This window comes from Emys orbicularis, chromosome 9 (assembly GCF_028017835.1).
Source record: "Emys orbicularis isolate rEmyOrb1 chromosome 9, rEmyOrb1.hap1, whole genome shotgun sequence".
In the NCBI taxonomy this organism is placed as follows: domain Eukaryota; kingdom Metazoa; phylum Chordata; order Testudines; family Emydidae; genus Emys; species Emys orbicularis.
In genome coordinates, this window is record NC_088691.1 from 49,533,509 (window position 1) to 49,558,327 (window position 24,819).

A 24,819-nucleotide genomic window follows, 5' to 3' on the forward strand; every position below is an offset into this window, starting at 1 on the left:
GCATATCTGGTCAGATTGATTGCAATTTTATAATATTGGTATCAATAATATCAGTGTTCCACGTATTCCATACAGCGTCACTGGGGCCTGGGAGACTTAACCTGTCTAATATTCAGGGCAGTAGTATCCCTTTCACAGGGCCCTGCATGGACCTTGCCAACTGATCTTTCCCCAGGAAGAGGAAGTAATTGTTTGAGGAAAGACAGTTCCCAATTCTTCCACACTGAAGTGTAGCTGTTGTACCTCTTTACCCCCATGTCTAGGGGGAGAAGGCAACGCTTGCTGCTGTTGCTCCACTCTCTACAAATGGCAAGGAACCTTCATGTTCTCTATACTAGTGTACTCGCATACCTTACTTTCAGTACTTGGACTGCTGGTTGTTGTGACCTACTACTGTTCAAGAAAAATAAACATTGTAAAAAATGAATGTAAATGTCATGGGGAGAGGAGGGGATATGTGGAGGTTCAGTGACGTGAGGGTTGTAAAAGAATGCGCTTGTATTTTTGCATTTTGGGTTCAAATGACCAGACTATCCCTATTCATACTATGTTTGAGTCACGCATCAAGAAAGTGCCTCAACAAGTTATGATTCGGCACAGGGCATGGTTTCACTATCAATTCCTTTTTTTCTTCTTCCAGTACCCATATGCAGGATCTTCAGGAGGTGACCCAGGACCTTCACTATGAAAACTTCCGCTCTGAGAGACTTAAAAGAGGCGGCAGGTTGTCAGTTCATGGTTACAATCTACCTCTGTCTTCTCTGAGTCCACCTTTCTGTCTGTCCTTCCCCTTCTCATGCTGACCTTTCAGTAGTAGGATCTGATGTACCATAGGATGTTCAGGAGCTGTAACCAAAAACTGGAAGCTGATGGATCAGTCTCTTCTAACACCTAAGATTTAAACATGAATAGAGGAAATGAATTGTTAGTAAATCTGGACAGACAATTGAGTTGATGAAATGAAAAGGATGTATCGAGTTCTACTTTTGCTTCTGGTTTCATTGGGATTTGTTGCCATCTCCCCCATCTTCTCCCCCCCCCCCCCCGCCCCCCGTACTCGGTATGAAACACACTCTGTCCATCCCCTACCATTGTCCTGTCACCAGCTATTTGACATAGCTAGCTGCCTCTTACATTTTTTTCTTCCAGGAAAAGTGATGGCAGAAACAGCCCCTTACTTACTAGATCTGCTTCCTGTGTATTCAGAATCCTATTTGCTGACTTCATTGACTAAAATAATTTTGTGCAGGTTTTATGTCTATTAATGCTGCATAGCCAACAAACTTCTGAGAGATTCTACTCTCTTAGAGTTTGCCTGCTGATATAGTATCTAAGAACCAGATAGCATCCTTGTGCATCAGTAGAGTTGAGAACCAGATAGCATCTTTGTGCATCAGTAGAGTTGATTAGTAACATCTAACTAAAAACTGGACAGTCTTGTTTGTGCAACTCTTTTGAAGGCATTGGTGTGCAGGTGTCACTAGTTTGGCCTGCAGAACTTTCTATGGTGATGGTCTATCAAGGCTGGTTCCCACTCTGGCACTTTGAGTGCAGAAGGTGGGGGCCCCGCAAGGATTTTAAAAATTAATACTTGCCACTCCAGGCTTGTTTTAAACTCCCAAGTTTACAACTTTTCTCTGACCGTGGCTTGGTAAACAGTGCCACCACCCCAATGCAAAACCCTTTTTGGAACCCTGGAAGACACACTTGGGAATTCCTTCCTGTGGGGTACCCTGAAACAAACACACACACACACACACACACACACACACACACACACACACCTGAGAAAGCAAACAAAGGAAAGTAGCTGTTGCCACTAGCTAATTAAACAATTCACCAACCTCTTCTGTTCTTAAAAATCCAATCCTGTTCTTAAAAAAAAAAAAAAAAAGGGTAAATTTTATTAAAACCAAAAAAGAAAGAAAATACATTTGGAACTTAGGCTTTTGCTACATTTTAAAAGAGCAATTCCAAAAATTAAGCATTCGAAATAGCTTTCTTGGGGGTTCAGCTTAAAGGTTACAAGCAAACAACAGCATCTGGGGTTAACACAGAGGAGTCCATTAGCCATAAGAAATAAACCTAATCGCGTTTTTCTAAACATTTCTGATCTACTTACACATTTGGGAGTTCCAAATAAGTAGTTCTAGGTATGATCTGATGATTTATGATCATACCTGGCTTAAAGCTTCTCATAGCATAACTGCTCCCTGTTCCCCTCTTTCCCGGAGAAAAAACAACAGACAGGGGAAGTTCTTTTCCCCATTTTAAAAAGTTCTAGCCTTCCCATTGGCTCTTTTGGTCAGGTGCCCACTCCCTTTCCTTTACCTGGGGGACTTTGTTAACCTTTTACAGGTAAAGCAAGCAGAGGACAGCCACCAAGAGGGACTTTATAGCTAACTGGCTGGCTGGGTGTCCATAAAAGGGAGCTCTTCTCCCCCCCCCCCCCTTTCATTTATCACATGGTCTTTGAGAAGGAAAGAACTGAATTTGTCTCTGAGGCAAGAGTAAAGGCTAGCATTCAGTGCGATGGGGAAAGAGGGATTCTTGTAAACTGAAAATAGTTGATCCAGGAGTCATTGTAAAGATACCTATGGAATGCCGTGGTCCTATTTTGTACAAAATCCCTTTTCAGAGTAGCACTTTACTACTCTGAAGGATCAGAAACAGCTGCAGTTGATATAAAGCTTGATATTCTATCCATTGTTCTCTGTTCAGAATGCATGTTACGCTGGGTATATGTAAACCACACTTCCCATTACTAAAAATTGAATTGTAGCTGGTTTACTGTCCTTGGGACTCAGTTGGGTACCAGTAGAGCCAGTGGATGTGAAATGAAGCTGTGGCAGCAGCCACTAATAAACTCTTAGGCTTCCTCACAAGCACCCCTTGCCCACTTGCAGGTAGGCTCTGCAACTCCCTCAGAACCTTGCTGGATTAAGCCTTTAATAAGGAATGATTGCCTTTAGTATGCTATCTTGCTAATCAAGAACTTGTAACACCTTATCTATGAGGAATTCCCAATAGTCTTTAGCACCACAGCTTTCTTTTTCCTCCAACAGCTGTTTGGCTCTCCATCCTGAAAGGGTTTCCATGTTCATTTCCTGAGAGGGGGGAATGGAAAAATGAGAATGAGTTCTGTTCTCTCCCTCTTTCCCTTATGTTCTTTTAAATTCTCCCGACCCATTCTCAAAGAAAGGGGATGGGGTGGTAGTAGTGAAAGAAAAACGGGATGGCAGATACTGTGAGATTGAGGCAAAAGATATTACATTGTTCTTGGAACTGTCTCCAGGGTTAGAAATCCATCTTGGCAGTCTACTTTTGAAAAGGAATTTAATGTTCTCACCAGATTCTACTATATGGACAGGTGGTTGGATTTGTTTGTTTTTTTTAAATCACAGGGTAAACCTGAGGTTCCACTACAAGCACTTTATCTTACCTCCTGCAAACTGCAGAGTTTTCCTGTATTGCAGAGTAGTTGACAGATGATGCCTACTTTAAATATGCTAGTTCCCTTTTCTCTGAGAGACTGGAGGGTGGGAGAAACAGAGCTAGATCCTTCACAGCAGGAGTGAAGGAGACAGGTAAAACTTCATTTTGATTAAAATTAATGTGTTTGTTTTGAGTTGGGGGAGGTCTGAGTTTCAAGTAGAAATTAATCAGGTATGCCTTGGCTTAAAAAAGTTGAAAACTGCTTTTGTACGTTTCAGCCACTAGAGGGTTACATGATCACACACCAGTAGGGCTGACATTCTTTCACAACCAGCAGTGGATTTTCCCTGGTGTTAAGACTGGAGAGAGAACCAGATGGATCAGGATAGAAATGGGTTTCAACCCCTCTATGGTAGCCTGGTAGTTCAGTTCTCCCTCCAGGCAAACCAGCAAGCTATTAGTCTCTGTTTTCAGCCACCTTGTTTTTTTGAAATTGTAACCCCTCTCTAGTCTTTAAAGGGATTATTTGTTGAACTGGATTCCTGTTATCTAGCAAGTGTGTTTCAACGGCTTGGTGTGTGTATATATAGCTTTAATATAGAACTGGTCTATCTGTGATTGTGTGCTGCTCAGAATCTCATGGAGATTGAAAGTGGAGTTAAAACTGCTGAGCTTTCTGCCTCGTAATCTTGAAAGAACAGGAAATAGGCAGTGTACACCAAGATTCTCTGATAGATTGATGAGGATAGTCAATATGTTTTGTGGTATCTTTCTAGATTACACTAAAGATGTTTTTGTCTCCTATCTAGCTATAAATTTAGGGACTGTATCTTACTTTGTATCAAGTATCAGGGGGTAGCCATGTTAGTCTGTATCTACAAAAACAGCAAGGAGTCTGGTGGCACCTTAAAGACTAACAGATTTATTTGGGCATAAGCTTTTGTGGGTAAAAACCTCACTTCTTCAGATGTTGCATCTGAAGAAGTGAGGTTTTTACCCACAAAAGCTTATGCCCAAATAAATCTGTTAGTCTTTAAGGTGCCACCAGACTCCTTGTTATCTTACTTTGAGTATTATGAAATGGTGGGTGTCAAATTACCATCTTCTTAGTAAACATCAGTTTGTTTACTTTATGCATGTGACAACACTTAATGTATGGTTAGATATGCATGCTTCGCTCTAGACTCATGCCCGCAACGCTATGCAATGATTGGAGAAGTGTATCGGCTGCCGCTGGATGTGGTGCGAAGAATGCCAGGAGCTGGGAGTCCTGGTGCCACAGGTGAAGAATACAGATCACACTATCATCACTCCGAGAGCTAGAACCATGCTGGAGAGGACCCTGAAGGATGCCATCCGCTGGCAATACGTGGAAAACCTGAAACGGAAGCCGGACCAGGGCAAGGCATTCCAGGTGACATGCAAGTGGGAGGCCAGCAAGCACTTCCTCCCCGCGGGCAGCTTCATGCAATTTGCCAACTGGAGGTTCATCCACAGGGCCCGGCTCAACTGCATCCCACTGAACGGAGCCATCCGCCATGGGAATCAGGACAAGCAATGCAGGAAGTGCCGCTATGCCAATGAGATGCTACCCCACGTCCTGTATAGTTACAAGCCCCATTCCAGAGCCTGGCAGCTGCAACACACTACACTAGCCAACTACATTTTAGGCTGTATAAGTAGGGGCATTGCCAGCAGATCGAGGGACGTGATCATTCCCCTCTATTCGGCATTGGTGAGGCCTCATCTGGAGTACTGTGTCCAGTTTTGGGCCCCACACCACAAGAAGGATGTGGAAAAATTGGAATGAGTCCAGCAGAGGGCAACAAAAATGATTAGGGAGCTGGAGCACATGACTTATGAGGAGAGGCTGAGGGAACTGGGATTGTTTAGTCTGCAGAAGAGAAGAATGAGGGGGGATTTGATAGCTGCTTTCAACTACCTGAAGGGGGGTTCCAAAGAGGATGGATCTAGACTGTTCTCAGTGGTACCAGATGACAGAAGAAGGAGTAATGATCTCAAGTTGCAGTGGGGAGGTTTAGGTTGGATATTAGGAAAAACTGTTTCACTAGGAGGGTGGTGAAGCACTGGAATGGGTTACCTAGGGAGGTGGTGGAATCTCCTTCCTTAGAGGTTTTTACGGTCAGGCTTGACGAAGCCCTGGCTGGGATGATTTAGTTGGGGATTGGTCCTGCTTTTGAGCAGGGGGTTGGACTAGATGACCTCCCTTCCAACCCTGATATTCTATGACACAACACCATATAAGATCGCCTGGTCAGAGCCATCCCACCACCCGTAGGGAAGGTTGCCATGAACTCCACCATCCCCAGAACCAACAGCCAACTGTGACCAGACATCGTCATCACCAATGAGGACCGGAAGAAGATCATCATGGTGGATGTCACAGTGCCCTTCGAGAACAGGACCCCGGCCTTCCGCAATGCCAGAGCTCAAAAGGTGGAGAAATACACCCCTCTGGCCAACACCGTGAGAGCTAAGACTTACCAGGTTCAGACAGATGCGCTGATCATCGGAGCCCTGGGCACATGGGACACCAGTAATGAGCGAGTGTGGAGAGAATGCAGAATCGGTCAGCGGTACGCTCTGCTGATGCGGCAACTCAGGTGTTGGACACCATCGGGTGATCGAGGGACATCTACATAGAACACATCACCAGACATCGGCAATACCAGGAGGGATGAGCTGGAGTGTTGATGAGAAGTGCAGTGGGGAAAGTATCAGAGGGGTAGCCGTGTTAGTCTGGATCTGTAAAAAGCAACAGAGTCCTGTGGCACCTTTAACACTAACAGATGTATTGGAGCATAAGCTTTCGTGGATGAATACCCACTTCTTAAAGGTGCCACAGGACTCTCTGTTGCTTTTTGCAGTGGGGAAAGTAACTGAAATACTTTCCTCATGGGATTGTATTTTCCAAATGGACAATCTACCCTAAATGCTCAATTACTGAGGGACAACCTACACTCATTCCTATATTTGCTTTCTGCAACCAACTCTCTGTATAACTTTTCATGAGTGATATACCCGAGTATTCAGATTCTAAATCTAAACTGAATTGTTAAATTTATTCACCTTAATTTGGTGATTATTATTGCTGATTATGCACTATATGTATCTTGGGACTTTTTAAAACAAACTATGTATTGTGGATAATCTAAGCACTATACCCAGATATACAGACACTCTTTTCTTAATCTGTGTACTATTAAAAAAATTAACATTTTTATTAATATTTTAATATTTAATATTAATAAAAAAATTTAAATTTGTATGGGTCTTTGACGCTGCAGTGGGGAGAGGAGAAAAAAGTGGCAGGGAAACCCTAACCCTAACAAAAACAACGAGGAGTCCTTGTGGCACCTTAGAGACTAACAAATTTATTTGGGCATAAGCTTTCATGTCACTTCTGAACTCATGCTCATAGTTTGCCCATCATCTTAAACTTCTGCTTTGCTTCAGTCACATAGATATATGAACCTTAGCACTTCTTCTGAAATGGGTCTACCTGTGCTACTCTGACATGGTTTTGGAAAATAAGGTGGTTGAACTTGTGAAGGACAGAGGAGAACACTGGAGCACTTGTAGCATCTCTAGTAAATTGTATTTAGGTGATGGTGAACAAATTTTGTTTGATATTAGTATACCTCTGTTGTGGTAATCAAATACGTGCATGGACACAACTTTATCTTTACTGCATCAATTACTGCACTTAGTACTATTTTTGAACAGTGTTTAAGTCCTGCATATAGAACAAGGATGACAGGTGTCTTAATTCACAGCAAGGAACTTTCTCCTGCATTCCTCACTTGTTCCTGTCTTAAGCTTCTTTGTTCATTTTTCTTTTTCTTGGAGGTGGATTGGGGGAATTGGTGTACTTGCTCTGAAAAAGGTTCATTCTTATGAAAAATGTTTTTCAGTTGATGTGGGGAAAGTGCCTAAATAAATCCTATGTGTATTTAAAGAAACTACATGTGAGAGATAAGAATGCAAGTCTGGTTCAGAATGAGAATCTTAGTTGCTTATTCATAAGATTAAGATTTTGTCACGGTTATTTTTAGTAAAAGTCAGGGACAGGTCACAGGCAATAAACAAAAATTCACGGAAGTCCTTGACTTTAGTAAAAAAAAAAAAAAACTGACAAAATGGAACTGATGCACGATGAGAGCCCAAGTCCTGCTGGGTGAGAAGGGAAGGCTCCCCCCGGTGGCGTGGGGCTGAAGCAGAAAATGTCACAGCGGTCTCTGGAAGTCATGGAATCTATGACTTCTGTGACCTTAGTGACATAATCTTAGCCTTACCTATGAACAGATATAAAGCTGCCACTTTGAGTAAATGAACCAGAAGGCACGCATGTTGTTGATGAATGTTTATGCCTCTCTTTTTTTTTAATCTTAGGAAAATTGAAGATGAGGAAGTGAATAAAGATCAGATTTTGCAGGAAAAAGAAGCTGAAGTAAGACTGCTTTCCTTATAGACAAGTTCTGTATTGTAAAAATGCCCACTTTTCATTCCTTAATTATTTTCTTTGGGGCTAAATATTTCATTGTGGTCTCAGTGCAGAAGCTTGGGGGGTTTTTTTTGTTTGTTTGTTTGTTTTTTTACAGTTATAACAAAATTTCAGTAGTGTGAGTGACAAGAGAATGAAAACTTTCTCTCAAGAATTGTCACAACTGCGTGCATGCGTGCTTGCTTGCTCACTCTGGTAAATCCAAAACTGATTTTTTTCAAAATTCCATCTTGGAGGGGACTGGATGGCTCAAGGTAGTGACTGTATATGGAACATTTAATCTCCTGGCTGCCGGCTCATATCTGTTTTGGATCAGAAAGTAGTTGCCATCTGCTGGTTGTTTAAGCCCTTTGTGAAATGAGCTTGGGCTCACTCCAATTCATAGTGAGCAGATGTGACCATATTACAAAATCCCTGCTACAACTGGCATCAGTCTGCACCTTCGGAGCATTCTGAGGCACCAAGTTATTGAATGGACAGTTGACAATTATTTTCTTGCCTCTAGATACGGTTCTGCTAAGCCAGGATTATCCACGTAGCAGGGCAGTGGGGAGAAGCTTGTGTTGTAATTATAGAATTTCAGCACTTTAATAGGGCACTTTTTGTGAACTTTAAATTCACATTGAAAAATTAAATTTCACACTTAGCATATGGTTGTTACTCAGTGAGGACCAGTGCTTTGACAAGTGTGAACAGCATTAAAAGCCAAACGGAGATTGCATACTGCAATTAAAATTTGCATTTGAACATGCAATCTGATAATCAGTCAAGTAACTTCCTTCCATTACTAGGGTGACCAGACGTCCCGATATTATCGGGACAGTCCCGATTTTTAACACATTTATCCTGCGTCCTGACCGCACATCGGTCGGGACGGCCTTTGTCCTGATATCGGGAGACCGCTCACCATCACCGCCAAAGTCCTGGGGCTGGCATGGCGGCGCTTCCTGGGGCAGCTCCTGGCGGCGTGCCTGCCCGCTGGCAGGAGCCTGCAGTGTTGGTGGCCCCAGGCACAGAGACGGAGGGGGTCTCCGCATGCTACACCAGCTCCCTCCTGCCCAATCAGAGCTGTGGGGGTGGGGCTTGCAGGCGCTGGCAGCGGGCAGAGAGCCCTCCACCACCCCACCCCATCCACCCGACCCGACCCTAGGAGCCAGAGGGACCTGTCGGATGCTTCCCGGGACCCGCCCCAGGTAAGCACCGCCGGGACTCTCCACCTCGTCCCCCAGCAGGTCCCTCTGGCTCTTAGGGTCGGGGCCCCGTGCATGGCACAGAGCGCCAGAGAGCGCCGCCCCAGGCTCCCACCATCCCAGGAAGCGCAGCAAGCCGGCACGGCTGCGGGCTGGGGGAGAAGCCCGCCCCGAAGCGGCAGCGCAGCGCCACTCAGGGAGCTGCCGCCACCTGGCTCCGGGCGGCTGGAGGGGGCCCCGGCACCACCCCGCAGACTGCGTAGCTCTGCTCCCCACTCACCGCACGGACAGCTCCCTGCAGCACGCGGGCTCTATTCAGTGCTGGGCGCCATGCACGCCAGCGGGGTAAATAGCTCCCCAGCCCCTGCCATGCTGCCCCCACGCAGCTGCGCCACCCGGGCCGCTGCCTGCCAGCAGCTGTGACCCAACAAGGACGTTTGTCTGGGGATTGCAGCCTGCAGCAGCCGGAGGCGGGGAGGGCACCGAGGGGTCTGTGGCAGACAGCAGGGACGGGTGGTGCCTCGATGTGGGGCAGTTTCCCATGTGCCCTTCCCAACTATCTCCCTCAGCGGGGGTGGGGGTGGTTATAAAGCCAGGCAGGAGAGTCAGTGGTCACTTTGGGTGAGTCTGCACCACAGTTTAAATGCAGGGTTAGTGGAACTTGAGTCAGCTGAGCTGTGTTAGGGAGCCCTGGGCTTAGGGTGACCAAAGGTCCCAATATTAGAGGCTTTGTCTTATAGAGGCAATTTATTCCCCTCTCCGACCCCCCGCCCCGGAAAAAAAAAAAGTGTCCCGATTTTTTACACTTGCTATCTGGTCCCCCTATCCATTACTAAACTTTCCCCCACCATCTCTAGAGATGAGCTTGTAGTCCTTCACAGCAGTAAAACATCTCGCTCCCCATAATTGCAGAAACCTTTCACTGTGTCCCTTTTAACGAGGACGAGACATCTTCTGAACCTCTTGCCTTCCACTGGTGCTCTTATCACTGGAGTAGGGATGATCTCTTGAGGAGGACTGTAGTTAACATGGGGGTGGCAGGCTTGTCAATGTGCGGAGTGGCTGGGATGGAGTAAGGTTGTTGGGGTCATTATGCTAACTTCATTTTTAAAAAATAAATTAAATTGCAGAAATCTGTTAATGCAGCATTAAGGGTGAAAACTTAAATGCACAAAAGCCAGGGCATTAAAAAAACAAAGTTCCTAGAGCAGTGTTGGCTCCATTACTTTAAATCTATCAAGACCATCATTCAGTAGCCTAAATAGAACTTAAGAAGACTACATACAGTAACTCCTCACTTAAAATTGTCCCAGTTAATTTTGTTTCGTTGTTACGTTGCTGATCAATTAGAGAACATGCTTGTTTAAAGTTGCGCAATGCTCCCTTAGAACTTTGTTTGGCAGCCACCTGCTTTGTTCACAGCTTGCAGAAAGAGCAGCCCGTTGGAGCTATCTGGTGGGGGCTAGGAACCAGGGTGGACTGGCAGCCCCCCTATCAGCTCCCCGCTCCTCTTAAGTTCCCTGTGCGCGGCACTTGCCCAGCAGAATATCAATTGCTGGGCAGTTCAGCTCTCCCTCCCCGCACTGCTGTGTGCTGCTCCTGACATTTGCCTTGGAGCTGCTTCTGGAGCCTCCTGCTTGCTGTGCAGGGGATGGGGGGGAAGAGGAGTGCTAATGTCAGTGTCCCCTTCCCCCTTGCTCCTGCCCACCGCTCCTTCCTTTACCCCATCTCCATTGGGCGGCGGGGGGGCGGAGGACATGACAGGACTCAGGACTGAGGGAGCTTGCTGGCAGCAGCTGCTGTCTGAACTTGCTGATCTACTTAAAAGGGCAGTGTACTTAGAGTGGGGTCAGCATACTTAAAGGGGCAATGCATTTTTCTCACACACACGGTGTATGTCTTTGTCTCTCTCTGCCATGCTGTCTCCCCTCCCTCCATTCGTGCTACCTTGTAGAGTGTAAGGCTACATTAACAACAATGTGTTAACCCTTGAGGGCTCAGCTGAGTGCTAGTTCATCATTTAGCAGTAAGGCATTCCCTGGGAAATATCCCACCCTCTGACTTCATCACCTCAACCAAGCTTCAGAATCATCATTGCTGTGTACAGTATTAAATTGTTTGTTTAAAACTTATACTCTGTGTGTGTGTGTGTGTATTTTATTTATATATACACCTCTACCTCGATATAACGCGACCCGATATAACACGAATTCGGATATAACGCGGTAAAGCAGCGCTCCGGGGGGGCGGGGCTATGCGCTCCGGTGGATCAAAGCAAGTTTGATATAACGCGGTTTCACCTATAACACGGTAAGATTTTTTTGGCTCCCGAGGACAGCGTTATATCGGGGTAGAGGTGTGTGTGTGTGTGTGTGTGTATGTATATATATATATATATATATATATATATATATATATATATATATATATATATATATATATATAAATAAAATGTGTGTGTCTTGTCTGACGGAAAAGTTTCCCTGGAACCTAACCCCCCCTTCCCCCCCCATTTACGTTAATTCTTATGGGGAAATTGGATTTGCTTATAGTCGCATTTTTCAGGAACATAACCACAACGTTAAGCGAGGAGTTACTGTATATACAATATGGTTGGGTTAATCTCAACAGTTGTTTCCTGACTTGTGCATTTAAAGAGACAATTCTATAATTCTAAATTGTTTGAATTTGTAGAACCCCAATCTAAGTTTTCTTAGTTTTAATATCCTATATGTTTGGATGGATGCATGCATTACCAGCACAACTGGGTTCCTGGCAGCAATCCCTATCTGCCACAGAAGAGGTTGTCTGAATTATTTTACTATAGCTGGAATGCTTCAAGTATTGCCTCTTTCTGTCAAGGATCAAGGGATGGGTGGAGGGGACATAAAAGTCAGCTTGCAGACTAGGGCTTTACTAATAACTTCAGTGACTGTAAATAGTTTAATTCAGCTCTCCAACACCACCACACACAATCCATTTTAATGTATTGCTGTAACTAAGAAAATAACACCAACAGGAAATAGAGGAAGTAGAAGCTTCTGCTGAGACACACTTGGGAAACTGGTGCCAAATTTCAAAAGCGATGCCTCTTACTTTAAGCAGTAAATTACTTACATATTTTTGTGAGTGAAGAAAAGCAATATATATATTTTTTTAATGTTTAACATCTGACATCAAAAAAGTATTAGTGAAGACCAAAATTAGTTGTCATTGAATAGGAAACAATCCGTTGTGGCAGTGAAGAGCCACTTGCTTAGGAGAGAGGGCTAAAAGGCTTTTTCTATACTATTTGTCTTTTCCAGCTTCGTCGCATGCAAGAGATGATTGCGAGAATGCAGGCTCAGATGCAAATACAGATGCAAGGTGGTGAGGGAGACAGCAGTGCAGTTCATGGACACCATGTATAAATTGGTAAGACCTTCAAATGATTATAATAATTGCAATAAGAAAAATAAATTGTCCTTAGTAGGTGTTTCAAGGCATTGGAAAACAATAACAGGTCAACTGATTGATTTAAGAGGCTGAGTCCATTTCATGTTACATTTTTTAATGTTCACACAGGTGTTTTTTAAAGTGAAGTAAATCAGTACCTTGAGGACAGAATAAGCATACTTAAACTTAACTTAATTGAATACTGATGCTCTGAATGAAAAAGGTATTATGAAAACTTGATTACATTTTTTAAAATGTAACTTTCGATTTCCAGAAAAATGTAGAGAACTATATTCAGTTCTTAATTTCTGTTGTTTGAGCTTTGTCTTGAGAACACTGTCATGTGCTACTGTTCTAATCGTGGAGATAGCTTCCATCTGGCAAACTGTTTTGACACTTAGACAATTAAAGAATGTTGACCATGAACTTAAAGGCTTTCTAGTATGTATTTTAAACAGCTATCTGAAAAGTTAGATTCAGACTTTGTCTACCATCCAAGTCCATTCTTCTGCGCTCTTAGGACAAAGTAAGAATTTTCATGGATAAATAGTTATTTGTTGTTGCAATGCTTTGATCAACTGGTGATTTAAGATGACTACAGGCTGCCCTCTCTGGACTTAAAATGACCAAATGATTTTATTGGCTTCAGTAAATTGATTTTACATCTATGCACAACCAGGAGACAGTATGCTGTCCTGTGATTTGGACTGTGCCATGGTGATCTGTGCATTTATGACCTTTAGACTAGGTTAATGTAATACACATCTACTCCTACTCCTCCCTGACTATGTAGACCATGGAAGTCCTTGGCCAGTCTGTTTGCCCCCACATCTTTCTGTCAAGTGCATATTTTTTCCCCATTGATGGTAATTCACATTAAGAGCTCTTAGATTTTGCTTAAATTTTTCCCTCCATCTTCTCTTTGGTCAGACACCACAACTATGTCCTTACAAGAGATGTTTAGCTGGTCTGTCTTCTGGCATCCTAATTACATGCCCTGCCCATTGGAGTCATCAGGATTTCACTACTACTATACTTGGTTCATCATAGACCTCCTGTAGTTCCCTATTAGATCTTCTTCTTTTGGCCTTACTAACCAAAAACTTCATCTCAACCCTGTATTTTTGAAGGTATTTATAAGCTGTCTTTCTTCCTTCTTAGTAAGTGCCTGCTTCTCACATATATATATAAAACAATAGCCCTTACAATGGCCTCAGATCTGACGCTTGGTCTTTCTCAGTTGTTGCGAGCTGAAAATTCCATGCAGAGAAATGTAACAGGCATTTCCTCTCTCTAATCATGCCTTCTATTTCCTCCCTCACCTAACTGTTGTTGGTAATTAATGCTCCTAGGCATTTAAACTATCAAACTTGTTTATCAATTGCCAAGTAAGCTTGTCCAAGATCCTCATTTTACAACCATATATTCGGTCTAAAGTCCCATTTTTCTTGCCACATCCTTCAAGTCTCCAATCCTCCTTTGTACCTTCTGTCTCTTGGATAGCTCAGGTCATCAGTGTATCCAAAAAGTTGGTCAGGCCATTTAAATTCACCCCCATTCTGAGAATTTCACAGTGATTGCACCACTATTTCAATAGCCACGTTAAAGAGTCCTGGGGATAGCGCATCTCCCCACCTTAGTCCAGTGTTGATGTCAAATGGGGAAGAGATTTCACTTGCTTTTCACAGTCTACTTTTTGAATTGCAAACTCAGTTGTACCATCCTAATAATTTTGTCAGGCATTCCAATTTCCTTCATTGCCGCTCAGAGTCTATTGGATGGATGAATGAGTATATATAAAACTTTTTAAAATGCTTTCTTAAAGTCTATTAACAGCTGGGCAGATTCCAATCTTTTCTCAAATTGTTGAGGAATAAATACGCTCCTACCGTTTTAAAAATCTCGCTGGTCCCAATATAGCAGCCCATTTGACAAGCGTCACGAGCTGCTGAGAGTACAATTGCCCTTATGCTCCTCTCACTATGCTTGCTCCTCATCAAATCCAAAGTTTTTTGTCCTTGTCTTCAAAGCCTTCCATGGATTTGGCTCAAATTAGCAGAGGGACCACTTTATCTCAGATAAGTGTGATCCTCCAGATCTTCTTTCTACTGAAACGTTGAATTACCAACCTCAGGATTGAGACTCATGAGTGCAGGAGACAACACTTTCTTGGCAAGTGGCCCATGGCTATGTAACTTGCTGCCAGCATAGGTTGGAGGAAAATGTTACAGCTCACTTAGATGTATCCATTCTACAATAACATTAAAAACAATTATTTGACTGAGAAATGGAGATGGAGGGAACAAAACTTCATGTCCTTGCTTTAATGCAGTCTCAGTGATGGGGGTAGTATGAATATCTGGATTCATGAATATTGAAATAGATGTAGTCAATTCTAGTAGTTGATTCAGGACACCATCTGGTTTTGACAATTCATGATACTTTCTTGCACAGGTCTATTGCTAATTAGCATCTGAAAGTTGAATGGGGATTGTTTGGAGGCTGTCCACCTGCGGTACGGGGCCCTCTCAATCACATGGACATCAGCTTTTATCTTCATGATGCTGATGAGGGTGGTAGCTGCTCCCTTGAGAAAGGGAGGCATGGTGGGTGATATGTTGTGTCACAGAAGTTTGGCTGCCTCAGGGCTCTTTTATCCTGAAATCCCAGTTGTCTGTATCTAGAACAGATATAGAGCTCTTGAATCTGGGACTTGAAGTGATCAAAACTATCATCTCTCTCCCTTAAAATTTATTTAATCTAGAGATGCACCAGAATACAGGTTTTTGTCACCTTCAGAAAGGGTATTAAAACGCTGAGGCAATGTCCTGGTTCCCATTCTGCTCGGTTATTTGGTTGACTATCATGGGTGTATTCTTCTCTTGTTTAAAAAAAAATAAAAAATGATGCTCTGTTCTCTGAAGTGGTCTGCATGATCATGAATGGAAGGGAAGGTAATATCTCAGGGTATGGGCCTCACTTCAAATGTTTGGGAATCCTCTAGAGAACATTCATAGTAGGGATGTAAAATGTTACACGGTAAGCATTAGTCTTACCGGTTGTCCCACCCTAACCATTAACTCCCAACCCCACGCCAGTCGGAGTGGCACAGGGCCCTTTCCCTTTAATCAGTTAACCAATTAAATGATATAATTTTAATCGTTTAAACAGTTAACTTTTTAAATATTTACATCCCTAATTCATAGTATGTTTAATTATGTTTTACTGTGCACTTCTTGCACTTTTTGCATGTATTCTGTTAAATGTACACAAACTGGGAAATACTAATAGGGCCAGTAGAAATGTTTAACTGCACACATCCTATATAAATACTAAGCATATTTTTATAGGGAATTATCCTTATAAATGATGATCTTTCACAGTGGAGGAAACTTAAGTACAATCACTGTAAGTTTTTGTAGAAATAATGGCATTTCAGAAATAATATCACTTGATTAGGCTTAAGCAAGGTTAAGATTATACATTCAGTTTTAAATTTCACATTTCCTTAGTTATGGGTTCTTAGGTATGCAACCTTAGCTTTGTGTTAACACTTTTTTATTTATGTTCTATTATTTTCAGTGTATCTTCTTCTGAAATTGGGAGCCACTACTCTATCTATCAATATGTTACATATGCTAATTTTGTGTCTTGTGTTGGTGTGTAACAATTTGTATAGTGTTCCAGAATGCCATAGAAAAGGGGTCTTCAGACTTTCATAGTGTAGACCATGCATCCCATGGACTGCCTCCCCTTCCAATCATATGGTCTACCTCCCCTCCCAGTGGTGATTAAATAAGAGCCCTGTGGTGACCACAGCAAGTGCTTACTTGGGAAATATTTAGTATGCTTTGAATTCAGTTTAGCACCTGGAAATAGATCCAGCACCATGTGACTAACCTGCTCTCTGCGTACACCCAGAAAATTCTCCCTGGACCACAGTTTGAGACACTGCTTTAGGAACTGTAGGGATTTGGGGGAGTAGGGAAGAAAAAGTTATGTCCTCAGTTTTGAGGTAGAAAGTCTGTCATATTAGCAAACTTCCCCCATGGGATGTCACACAATGCATTTAAGTAGTGATGTCATGACATTGTTAGGCATAAAGGAAATCCATTTTTTCAACATTGCCTGGATCTAAGGTTTTAAATCTTAATGTTAGTCTTTGTTGTGTTTATGAACCATTAGAAAAACAAACTTGCCTTATCCCCACAGGCAGTCTCCTGCTCCAGAATTCAGAAAAGGCGGGGGGGTTGGTGTGTCTGGCAAAGTGTGTTCTGATGAGGCTGATGGAAGGAATCTTAGACATCATGTAGACTGCACCTAATAGACCCACATGTGGAATACCGAAGAGGATCTTTGACTGTTAGCACTGAGTAATTGATACACAAACTACAGTTCAGTTTCTAAAATACAAGGTATAGTTACAAAACAGCTAACTGTTAAATATTCATATTTCTGCCTTCTTTGCAGATGACTTCATATGCAGATTAAGAGGAAACATTCCAGTGTTGGGATGCAATAGTCTCTCTCACTGGGAAGGATATCTTTTACCTCGCTTGTGACTTGGAAGTCACGTTAGTATGTTATGTGCAAATGCATGGTAATTTTTGTAATATGTACTTTGTAACAGATTGTATTCAGTCAATATTTTATACCTTATATAGAGAATGTGATCAGTTTTAGTTTCGTAATTTAGTATTATTTTATTGAGCTCATTTTCTGTAACCCAGTATATTAGGAATGCAAAATGGATGATACTGAGCCTTTCCTAACCTGACTTAGCAGTAGTCCAGTCTATTTGCATAGCTCACTAGCACCATTAGTCATACTACTTGTTACACCTAGAAATACGTGACTGTTGCTATAGGTTGTCCAGTGGTGTGATAGTTGACTAATTAGGGAGTCCAATGCCAAGTTAAGTTATTCTGTTTCCTATTTCTTGCATTGTTTAACTGTGTGCCTGTGAGACTCTTGGCCATTCCTCAGTTCTTGTCCAGTGCTGAATAGCCATTGCCTTGGCATCACAAGTGTCTAATTACAAAAGAGGTATGCTTTGTCTTAACTAGGAAAGAGGAGATAAGAGAGAATTCCTTGTTAAAGGGGGCACTTGCTGAATGACTTATCTTGTCTACTTCCCCCTCCAAAGCCAACAGTCAGATTTCATAACATGATGTGCTACTGCAAAATTAGTTACCAGTGCTGTTTACAACCTACCAGTGCTGTTTACAACCTACCAGTGCCAAAGAGATAATACAAAGGGCACCATCACAAAATGCTGAGATCTTTCTGGTCTCCTGCACAGCAGTGGCCTTGTTCATCTTCTTCTACATTTATATCAGAGATGAGGAATAACATAACTTAATCCTGCAGTTAAATTCCACAAATTGTAGCTTTAATGGTCACTAAATTACTAATTTAAAGGAGTCCTGCTACTGAGCAAATCAGATTTTGACCTACCTTAAAACTGCTGCAGTTTATAAATTGCTTTATATTCTGAGTATCTTTTTAATATCCAAAGTAAAACCCACCACAATAGTCTCTGTGTTGAACTCCTGTGCTGCCTCTAAAGCAGCTATCATTTCATAGAGCTGCTAGTCTTTCTACTCATCTCTTCTGATCTTCGTCCACAATTAAGGAAGCAAAAGCAGCAGCCTTACTGACATCTGCTATGTCAGAAACACAGTTGTAATGAGTCCTTTCTTGCTAAATGGATGAATACAAAATTAGTAGGGAAAGAAATGTAAATGTTTAAATTTTGCCTTTTCCATAGAGAAAAGATAGTAATAAGGCATTTCAGTATTGCCAGAGAAAAATGTCAAGCCATGTTCCTTAAATCTTTCAATATATTGAGCAGACTGGTTTACTGAAGAAGTGACCATAAATGGACCAGAAATAGTAATATAAGCTTCAGTGAAGGCATTAGAACGAATACTTTAAAATACCTTACTATCCCTTTTTTTTTTTTTCCCCAGCCCCAGTGTTTTTTGTTCGTATAGTGCAGCTAAGCACCTCTGTGCACTTTTAGGGTTCTCAAATGGTCTCAGTTACAATAGAATTCTTGGACATTGGACATAACACATTTTGAAGTGCTGCCAGGAAAAACTGTTGCATAACATTTCAGTGAATTTCATCTGAGGTCAGTACTGTGATCTAAACTTCAATAGTATTTATAACCAGTATTAGGAAAAAACTGTGAAAGCTTATATATATTGCAAGTGACAAATACATACTTAACCCTGGGTATACCTTTGTTGAGGGACTGCTCCCTTCCTGTAGTCCTTACTTAAGCCAACTTCTGTTTGGAATAAAAAGATACTATGCAGTTAGTGCAGATAGCATAGGTTGCGCTCTACCTGTGGAATTGACTTATGAGTAAAGCTACAATTTAGTCATGGAGGTTATGGTAGTCACGGATTCTGTGACTTAACCGGACCTCTGTTACTTCATCCGCTTCAGCTGAAGCCAGGGCTGGAGGCAGGACTGTACCCCTGCCCTGCAACTGGGGCTGGATGGCTGGAACCAGTACCCTGCAGCCCCTGCCCTGCGGCTTGGAGGGGGGGCTGGAGCCAGGCTGTGAGCCTCTGTCCAGGATCTGCGGCAGGCTCTGGAGCAGGAGATGTGCACTCCCCATGGCTGCGCCCCCTGCTGCGTCCCAGCCCTGCGGCTGCAGCGGGGACCATGCTGCAGAGGGGGCTGTGCACCCCCCTCGCAGCGTCCCAGGGCCGTGTGCCATCCCCCTCCCCCCTCTGCGGCTGTGGGTTGGCAGGGGCTGCAGCTGCGCACCCCTGTCCCATAGCTGTGGCCAGCTCCGGAGTGGGGGCTGCGTGCCCCCCATGACTGCACCCCCCTGTTGCACCACAGCCTCATGGCTTCTGCTGGGGCTGCAGTGGGGGACCATACTGCAGCCGGGGCTATGCGCCCCTGCCCGGCAGCTGCAGTGGGGGCCATGTGCCCCCCTCGCAGCTTCCCAGGGCTACAGCCGGGGCTTGGCGGGGGCTGCAGCCGGGGCTACACACCTCTGTCTCACAGCTGTGGCCAGCTTTGGAGCGGGGGCTGCATACCCCCTGTGCCTGTGCCCCTGTTGCAGCCACTGGAACCGGGGCTGTTCCCCCTGCAATGGCGGGAGGTCTCCCCCCTCCTTCATTCCTCCCCCCCAACTTAACCCTGACCCCAGTTATTTTTAGTGAAGTCACAGGCAGGTCATGGGCGCTGTGAATTTTTGTTTATTGCCCGTGACTTGTCTGTGATTTTTACTAAAAATAACCGTAACACAATCTTAGCCTTACTTATGAGAAATCTTGGGTTTTGGGGGTAATATGTATTCATTGAACAGCTAGCTTTTTCCAATAGAGCATTATGGCTAGCTATTGAGAAAGTTGTTTTAAATTATTGATTCTAGTGAGTTCCCACTTTTTTTCAACGGAAGTGTAAATTCTTGGGATTTGCTATCTTAATTAATGGAATGTATATGGTTGCTAATTGCTTCCACACATACATTCCTTGGGGGGAAAAGTCCTGTGTGCCTGACAGCTCTGAGGATCTCTTCTCTTCTCCACTTGGCTTTTGATGCTCCTGATTGCAACTGACATTCATTTATACAATGACTTGATGGGAAACATCAAAAATAAGCCATTCTTTCTCAAACCTCTTTTTTTACCTGAAGCTAACCCAGACTGGAGGAAGAGAGACTTGGAGTCAAAGGTAGATGTCATACTCTGGAGTCAAGCATTAACACTGGCCCACTGAGCTGGCCACAATGGTTTTATTTTCTTTATTAGAAGTAATTTTACAATTATTTTAGGAGTACTGGTACACTTGCAGTGCTTTATATTTGGCTACTAAAGGGGCTATTTCTTTGTATACAAACATCTTAAATTGCTGTATTTCAGATTCTGTATTGTCATTAGGCAAGACTATATTAATAAAAATATTAAAATATACAGTGGGTCTTTATTGAATTCCTTCTGTAGTCTAACCAGGAATCATTAAATAGCATGACGGGGTTGGTGTTCTAATTTCTCCTTCACAGTCCAGTTTGTTGGACTCATGTAAGTGAAGGGGGATATATTGATGGAACTGCACACAAATATGGGAATTAAATAAAACCTGCACAGCACTGAATTACAATCTATACAGTACACTTTTCATGCAGGTAATCCTGAGCTTGCAGAACTGTATGTATTACGTGATGCTCTTGCCCTTACAGCAACCACTTACAACTTCCCGTGGTCCCTATTGATAACTTAGTGCAGAATGCAGCAGCCCACTTACATTCAGGCAGAGTGAGTTACTGCAGGGTGCCCTGGGGCTGTTGACTCTCACCTAGGAATGTGTGTATTATTTTGGGACCTGGCTACCAATAGACTGCTTCTCTCTGTATGCAGTGATTGTGCAAATCAAAAGCACTAAAGCGAACTACACGATTGAAAAGTTATTGAGTTAGTGGCAGAGCATTTCATGTGAGTGATTCTTGATTTTTGGAACTGAAGAACATTCTCACTCACAGCTTGGTTTGAAAGAGCCCAAATTTCCACTTAGAAGGGGAGGCACTGTGTGCAGCTAAATGTCTACTGCACAATGGGAAAGGGGGGTGAGGTAATATCTTCTGTTGGTGAGGGGGACAAGCTTTTGAGCTACGCAGATCTCTTCTTCAGGTCTGGGAAAGATACTCACGTGTCACAGCTAAATAGAAGGTGAAACAGATTGCTTAGCATAAGTAGTAAACACATTTTAAGAGAAGAGCTCTGTGTAGCTGAAAAGCTTGTCTCTTTTACCAATAAAAGATATCTTACCCGCCTTTTCTCTAATATCCTGAGATCAACATAGCTACACCACTGCAAACAAAGAAAGATATGTAATTTTGTTGTGTGAAATGGAAACTCCACAGCATGAAGAAAGAGGATGTAACACTGACATGTATTTCCTGAGCAAATGCAAGAAACCTCATCCTCCAGCCACTGTGCCCCTCCCCCCCCCCCCCCCGCAGCAGCAGGATTTTGGGTATGGGAGGGGGTTCAAGGCTGAGGCAGGGGCTCCCTGGAAGCCGCCAGCATGTCCGGCTCCTAGCTGCGGAGCGGGCAGGGGCAGTGCGCGGAGTCTCCCTTGGCGAGGCACCTAGGGGCTGCAGGGGCAGGCCAGCCACTTCCAGGAGCAGCGTAGGGAGCCCGCCAGCCCCCCTCCTCCGCCCAACACCAGCAGGAGTCCTGGGCCACACACCGCCACCCATCCCCCCACCAGCAGCAGCAGTGCCCCCAGGCTGCACCTCCCCTCCCCCAGAGCACCCACGGTACTCCTGGGCTGCTGCCCCGCCCCCCAGAGCAACCAAGTTTCAGTCAGGGGTATATAGTAAAAGTCATGGACAGGTAACTAGGGTGACCAGATGTCCCGATTTTATAGGGACAGTCCCGATTTTTGGGTCTTTTTCTTATATAGGCTCCTATTACCCCCCACCCCCTGTCCCGATTTTTCACACTTCCTGTCTGGTCACCCTACAGGTAACGGGCCATGAATTTTTCTTTACTGCCTGTGACCTGTCCATGACTTTTTACTAAAAATACCTGTGACTAAAACACAGGGCCGGCTCTAGGTTTTTTGCTGCCCCAAGCAAAAAATGTTTTGGCTGCCCCCCAGCCCAGCCCTGGGCTCCCCCCCGCACCCTCCTGCCGCCCCAGTGCTGGGCTCTCCCCCCCCACCTGCACCCCCTGCTGCCCCAACCCTGGACTCTCCACCCCACCTGCCGCCCCAGCCCTGGGCTCCTCCCCACTAGTGCTGACTCCGCCCGCTCCCCCATCACCTCCAGCCGGTCTGGTGCTGGCAGGGTTGGGGTAAGCAGCAGGGCTCCCAGGCTGCGCCTCAGCCCAGGGTCCCTCCAGCCGGGGCTCCCACCTCCAGGACCAGCCGGGACCCGGGAAGGCAGAGCTGGGGGGACTGCCCGGCTGAGGAGCTGGGGCAGGGCAGCCCCAGAGGGAGCAGACCCCAGAGAGCGGGATGTGGGCCCCGCACGGCAGTGCCCCAGGCACCAGTCCCCTCTATGGCCCCGCTGCTGCTCCTGGTGGCCCTGCCGCAGTCCCTGAGTGGCTCGGGCCACTTTGCCCAGCCCCAGCTGTGGCGCTGGGGAGCAGCCGCCCTGCGGCACCTGCAGGCAGCTCCGTGCGCCCCCCGGGGCGGCCCCCAGCCCAAGTGTCCCGCTCGGAGCCCGCCCGGCCATAAGGTGCAGGTGCTGCTCCCTGACGCAAACCGCAGCGGCCCCAGGATGCCTCCCGTGTAGGACGCGCTGCTGCCATGGCCGGATCTAGGCTTTTGCCACCCCAAGCAAAAAAAAAAAAAGATGGCTGGAATGCTTCCCCTGAAAATGTGCCGCCCCAAGCACATGCTTGGTTTGCTGGTGCCTGGAGCCAGCTCTGCTAACACGTAACCTTAGCTATGACAGGGTACTTTTCCCAGACCAGAATATGATCTGTGTAGCTCAAAAACTTCCCTTTCACCAACAGAAGAATAAGATATTATCTTACGCACTTTGTCTCTATCATCCTGGGACCAACACAGCTACAACAGTACTGCACAGTGGAGCAGATTTCTGCTGCACTCTAGCTCTGCCCCTTTTTAGCTGCTGGTGCTGCTGGCTAACCAGGGATGGGAAGTGTTCTAGGGTGCACATGTTTTCTCTATTTCTTTATTTGCAGTGAAAGCAATTTGATCATTAGAAACATAGATAGCTGGGTTTGCGATGACCGGGAGAACAGCATGGTGACTTGCCTGTGTGGTGTGAAGGTTGTGGATCTCTCGAGACATCTAGGTATGCTTATGTGTAGTGCTGGGGAGGAGCCACTGATCGTGCTTCATGTAGGTACCAATGACATAGGGAAGGATAGGAGAGAGGTCCTGGAGGCCAAATTTAGGCTGCTAGGTAAGAGATTGAAGTCCAGGACCTCCATGGTAGCATTCTCTGAAATGCTTCCAGTTCCATGCACAGGACCAGTTAGATCAGCGGAACTGCAGAGTCTCAATGCGTGGATGAGATGACGGTGTAGGGAGGAGGAGTTTAGATTTATTAGGAACTGGGGAACCTTGGGAAAGGGGGAGCTAATACAGGAACAATGGGCTCCACCTAAACCAAAATGGAACCCAATTGCTGGCACTTAAAATTAAAAAGGTCGTAGAGCAGTTTTTAAACTAAGGGCTGGGGGTAAAGCCAACAGGTGCGGAGGAGCACATGGTTTGGACATCCCTTAGGGGAGGATCTATTAATAGAGATTCTCTATGTCCTAGTGAGGAGCAGAGGATGGAAAATGATAAATTACAGGCACAGTCTGATCAGAAATAGTCAAATAAAAAAGAGTTCTATTCAATTACATTGTGTAATGGCAGACAGCTAACAGGAGACCAGTTTTTAAAGTGCTTATATACCAATGCTAGAAGTATAAATAATAAAATGGGTGAACTAGAGTGCCTCGTATTAAATGAGGATATTGATATAATAGGCATCACAGAAACTTGGTGGAATGAGAATAAGCAGTGGGATACAGTAATACCAGGGTACAAAACATAGCAGAAGGACAGAACAGGTCGTGCTGGTGGAGAAGTGGCATTATATGTGATAGAAAGCGTAGAATCAAATGAAGCAAAAATCATAAATGAATCAAACTGTATCATAGAATCTCTATGGATAGTAATTCCATGCTCTAATAATAAGAATATAGCAGTAAGGATATATTACCGACCACCTGACCAGGATGGTGATAGTGACGGTGGCCTGGGCTACACTAGCGGGGGGGTTCGAACTAAGATACGCAACTTCAGCTATGCTATTCGTGTAGCTGAAGTCAAAGTATCTTAGTTCGACTTACCTGGCCTCCCCCGTCGACTCCGCTTACTCCTCCTGCCGAGGTGTACAGGCGTCAATTAAGACGCGATAAATCGATCCCCGATACATTGAACACTTCCCGCTGATCCAGCGGGTAGTATAGACGTACCCTGTGAAACCCTCAGGGAGATTAGAGGGGCTATTAAAATAAACTCATTAATGGGGGATTTCAATTATCTCCATATTGACTGGGTACATGTCACCTCAGGATGGGATGCAGAGATAAAGTTTCTTGACACCTTAAATGACTGCTTCTTGGAGCAGCTGGTCCTGGAACCCACCAGAGCAGAGGCAATTCTTGATTTAGTCCTAAGTGGAGCACAGGATCTGGTCCAAGAGGTGAATATAGCTGGACCGCTTGGTAATAGTGA

The 24,819-nt window shown here is 44.5% G+C and overlaps 1 protein-coding gene across 1 annotated transcript in view; it reads left to right on the forward strand.

Moving 5' to 3' along the window:
* The window catches only part of SEPTIN2 (septin 2), a 48,032-nt gene extending 30,807 nt beyond the window's left edge, over positions 1 to 17,225 (forward strand). Inside the window, exons 10-13 of the mRNA XM_065411253.1 lie at positions 641 to 724; positions 7,849 to 7,906; positions 12,456 to 12,564; positions 17,056 to 17,225. Of these exons, the coding sequence (XP_065267325.1) occupies positions 641 to 724; positions 7,849 to 7,906; positions 12,456 to 12,560 (247 nt within the window). The 3' untranslated portion in view covers positions 12,561 to 12,564; positions 17,056 to 17,225. The remainder of the gene's footprint in view (positions 1 to 640; positions 725 to 7,848; positions 7,907 to 12,455; positions 12,565 to 17,055) is intronic.
* The last annotated feature ends 7,594 nt before the right edge of the window (positions 17,226 to 24,819 follow it).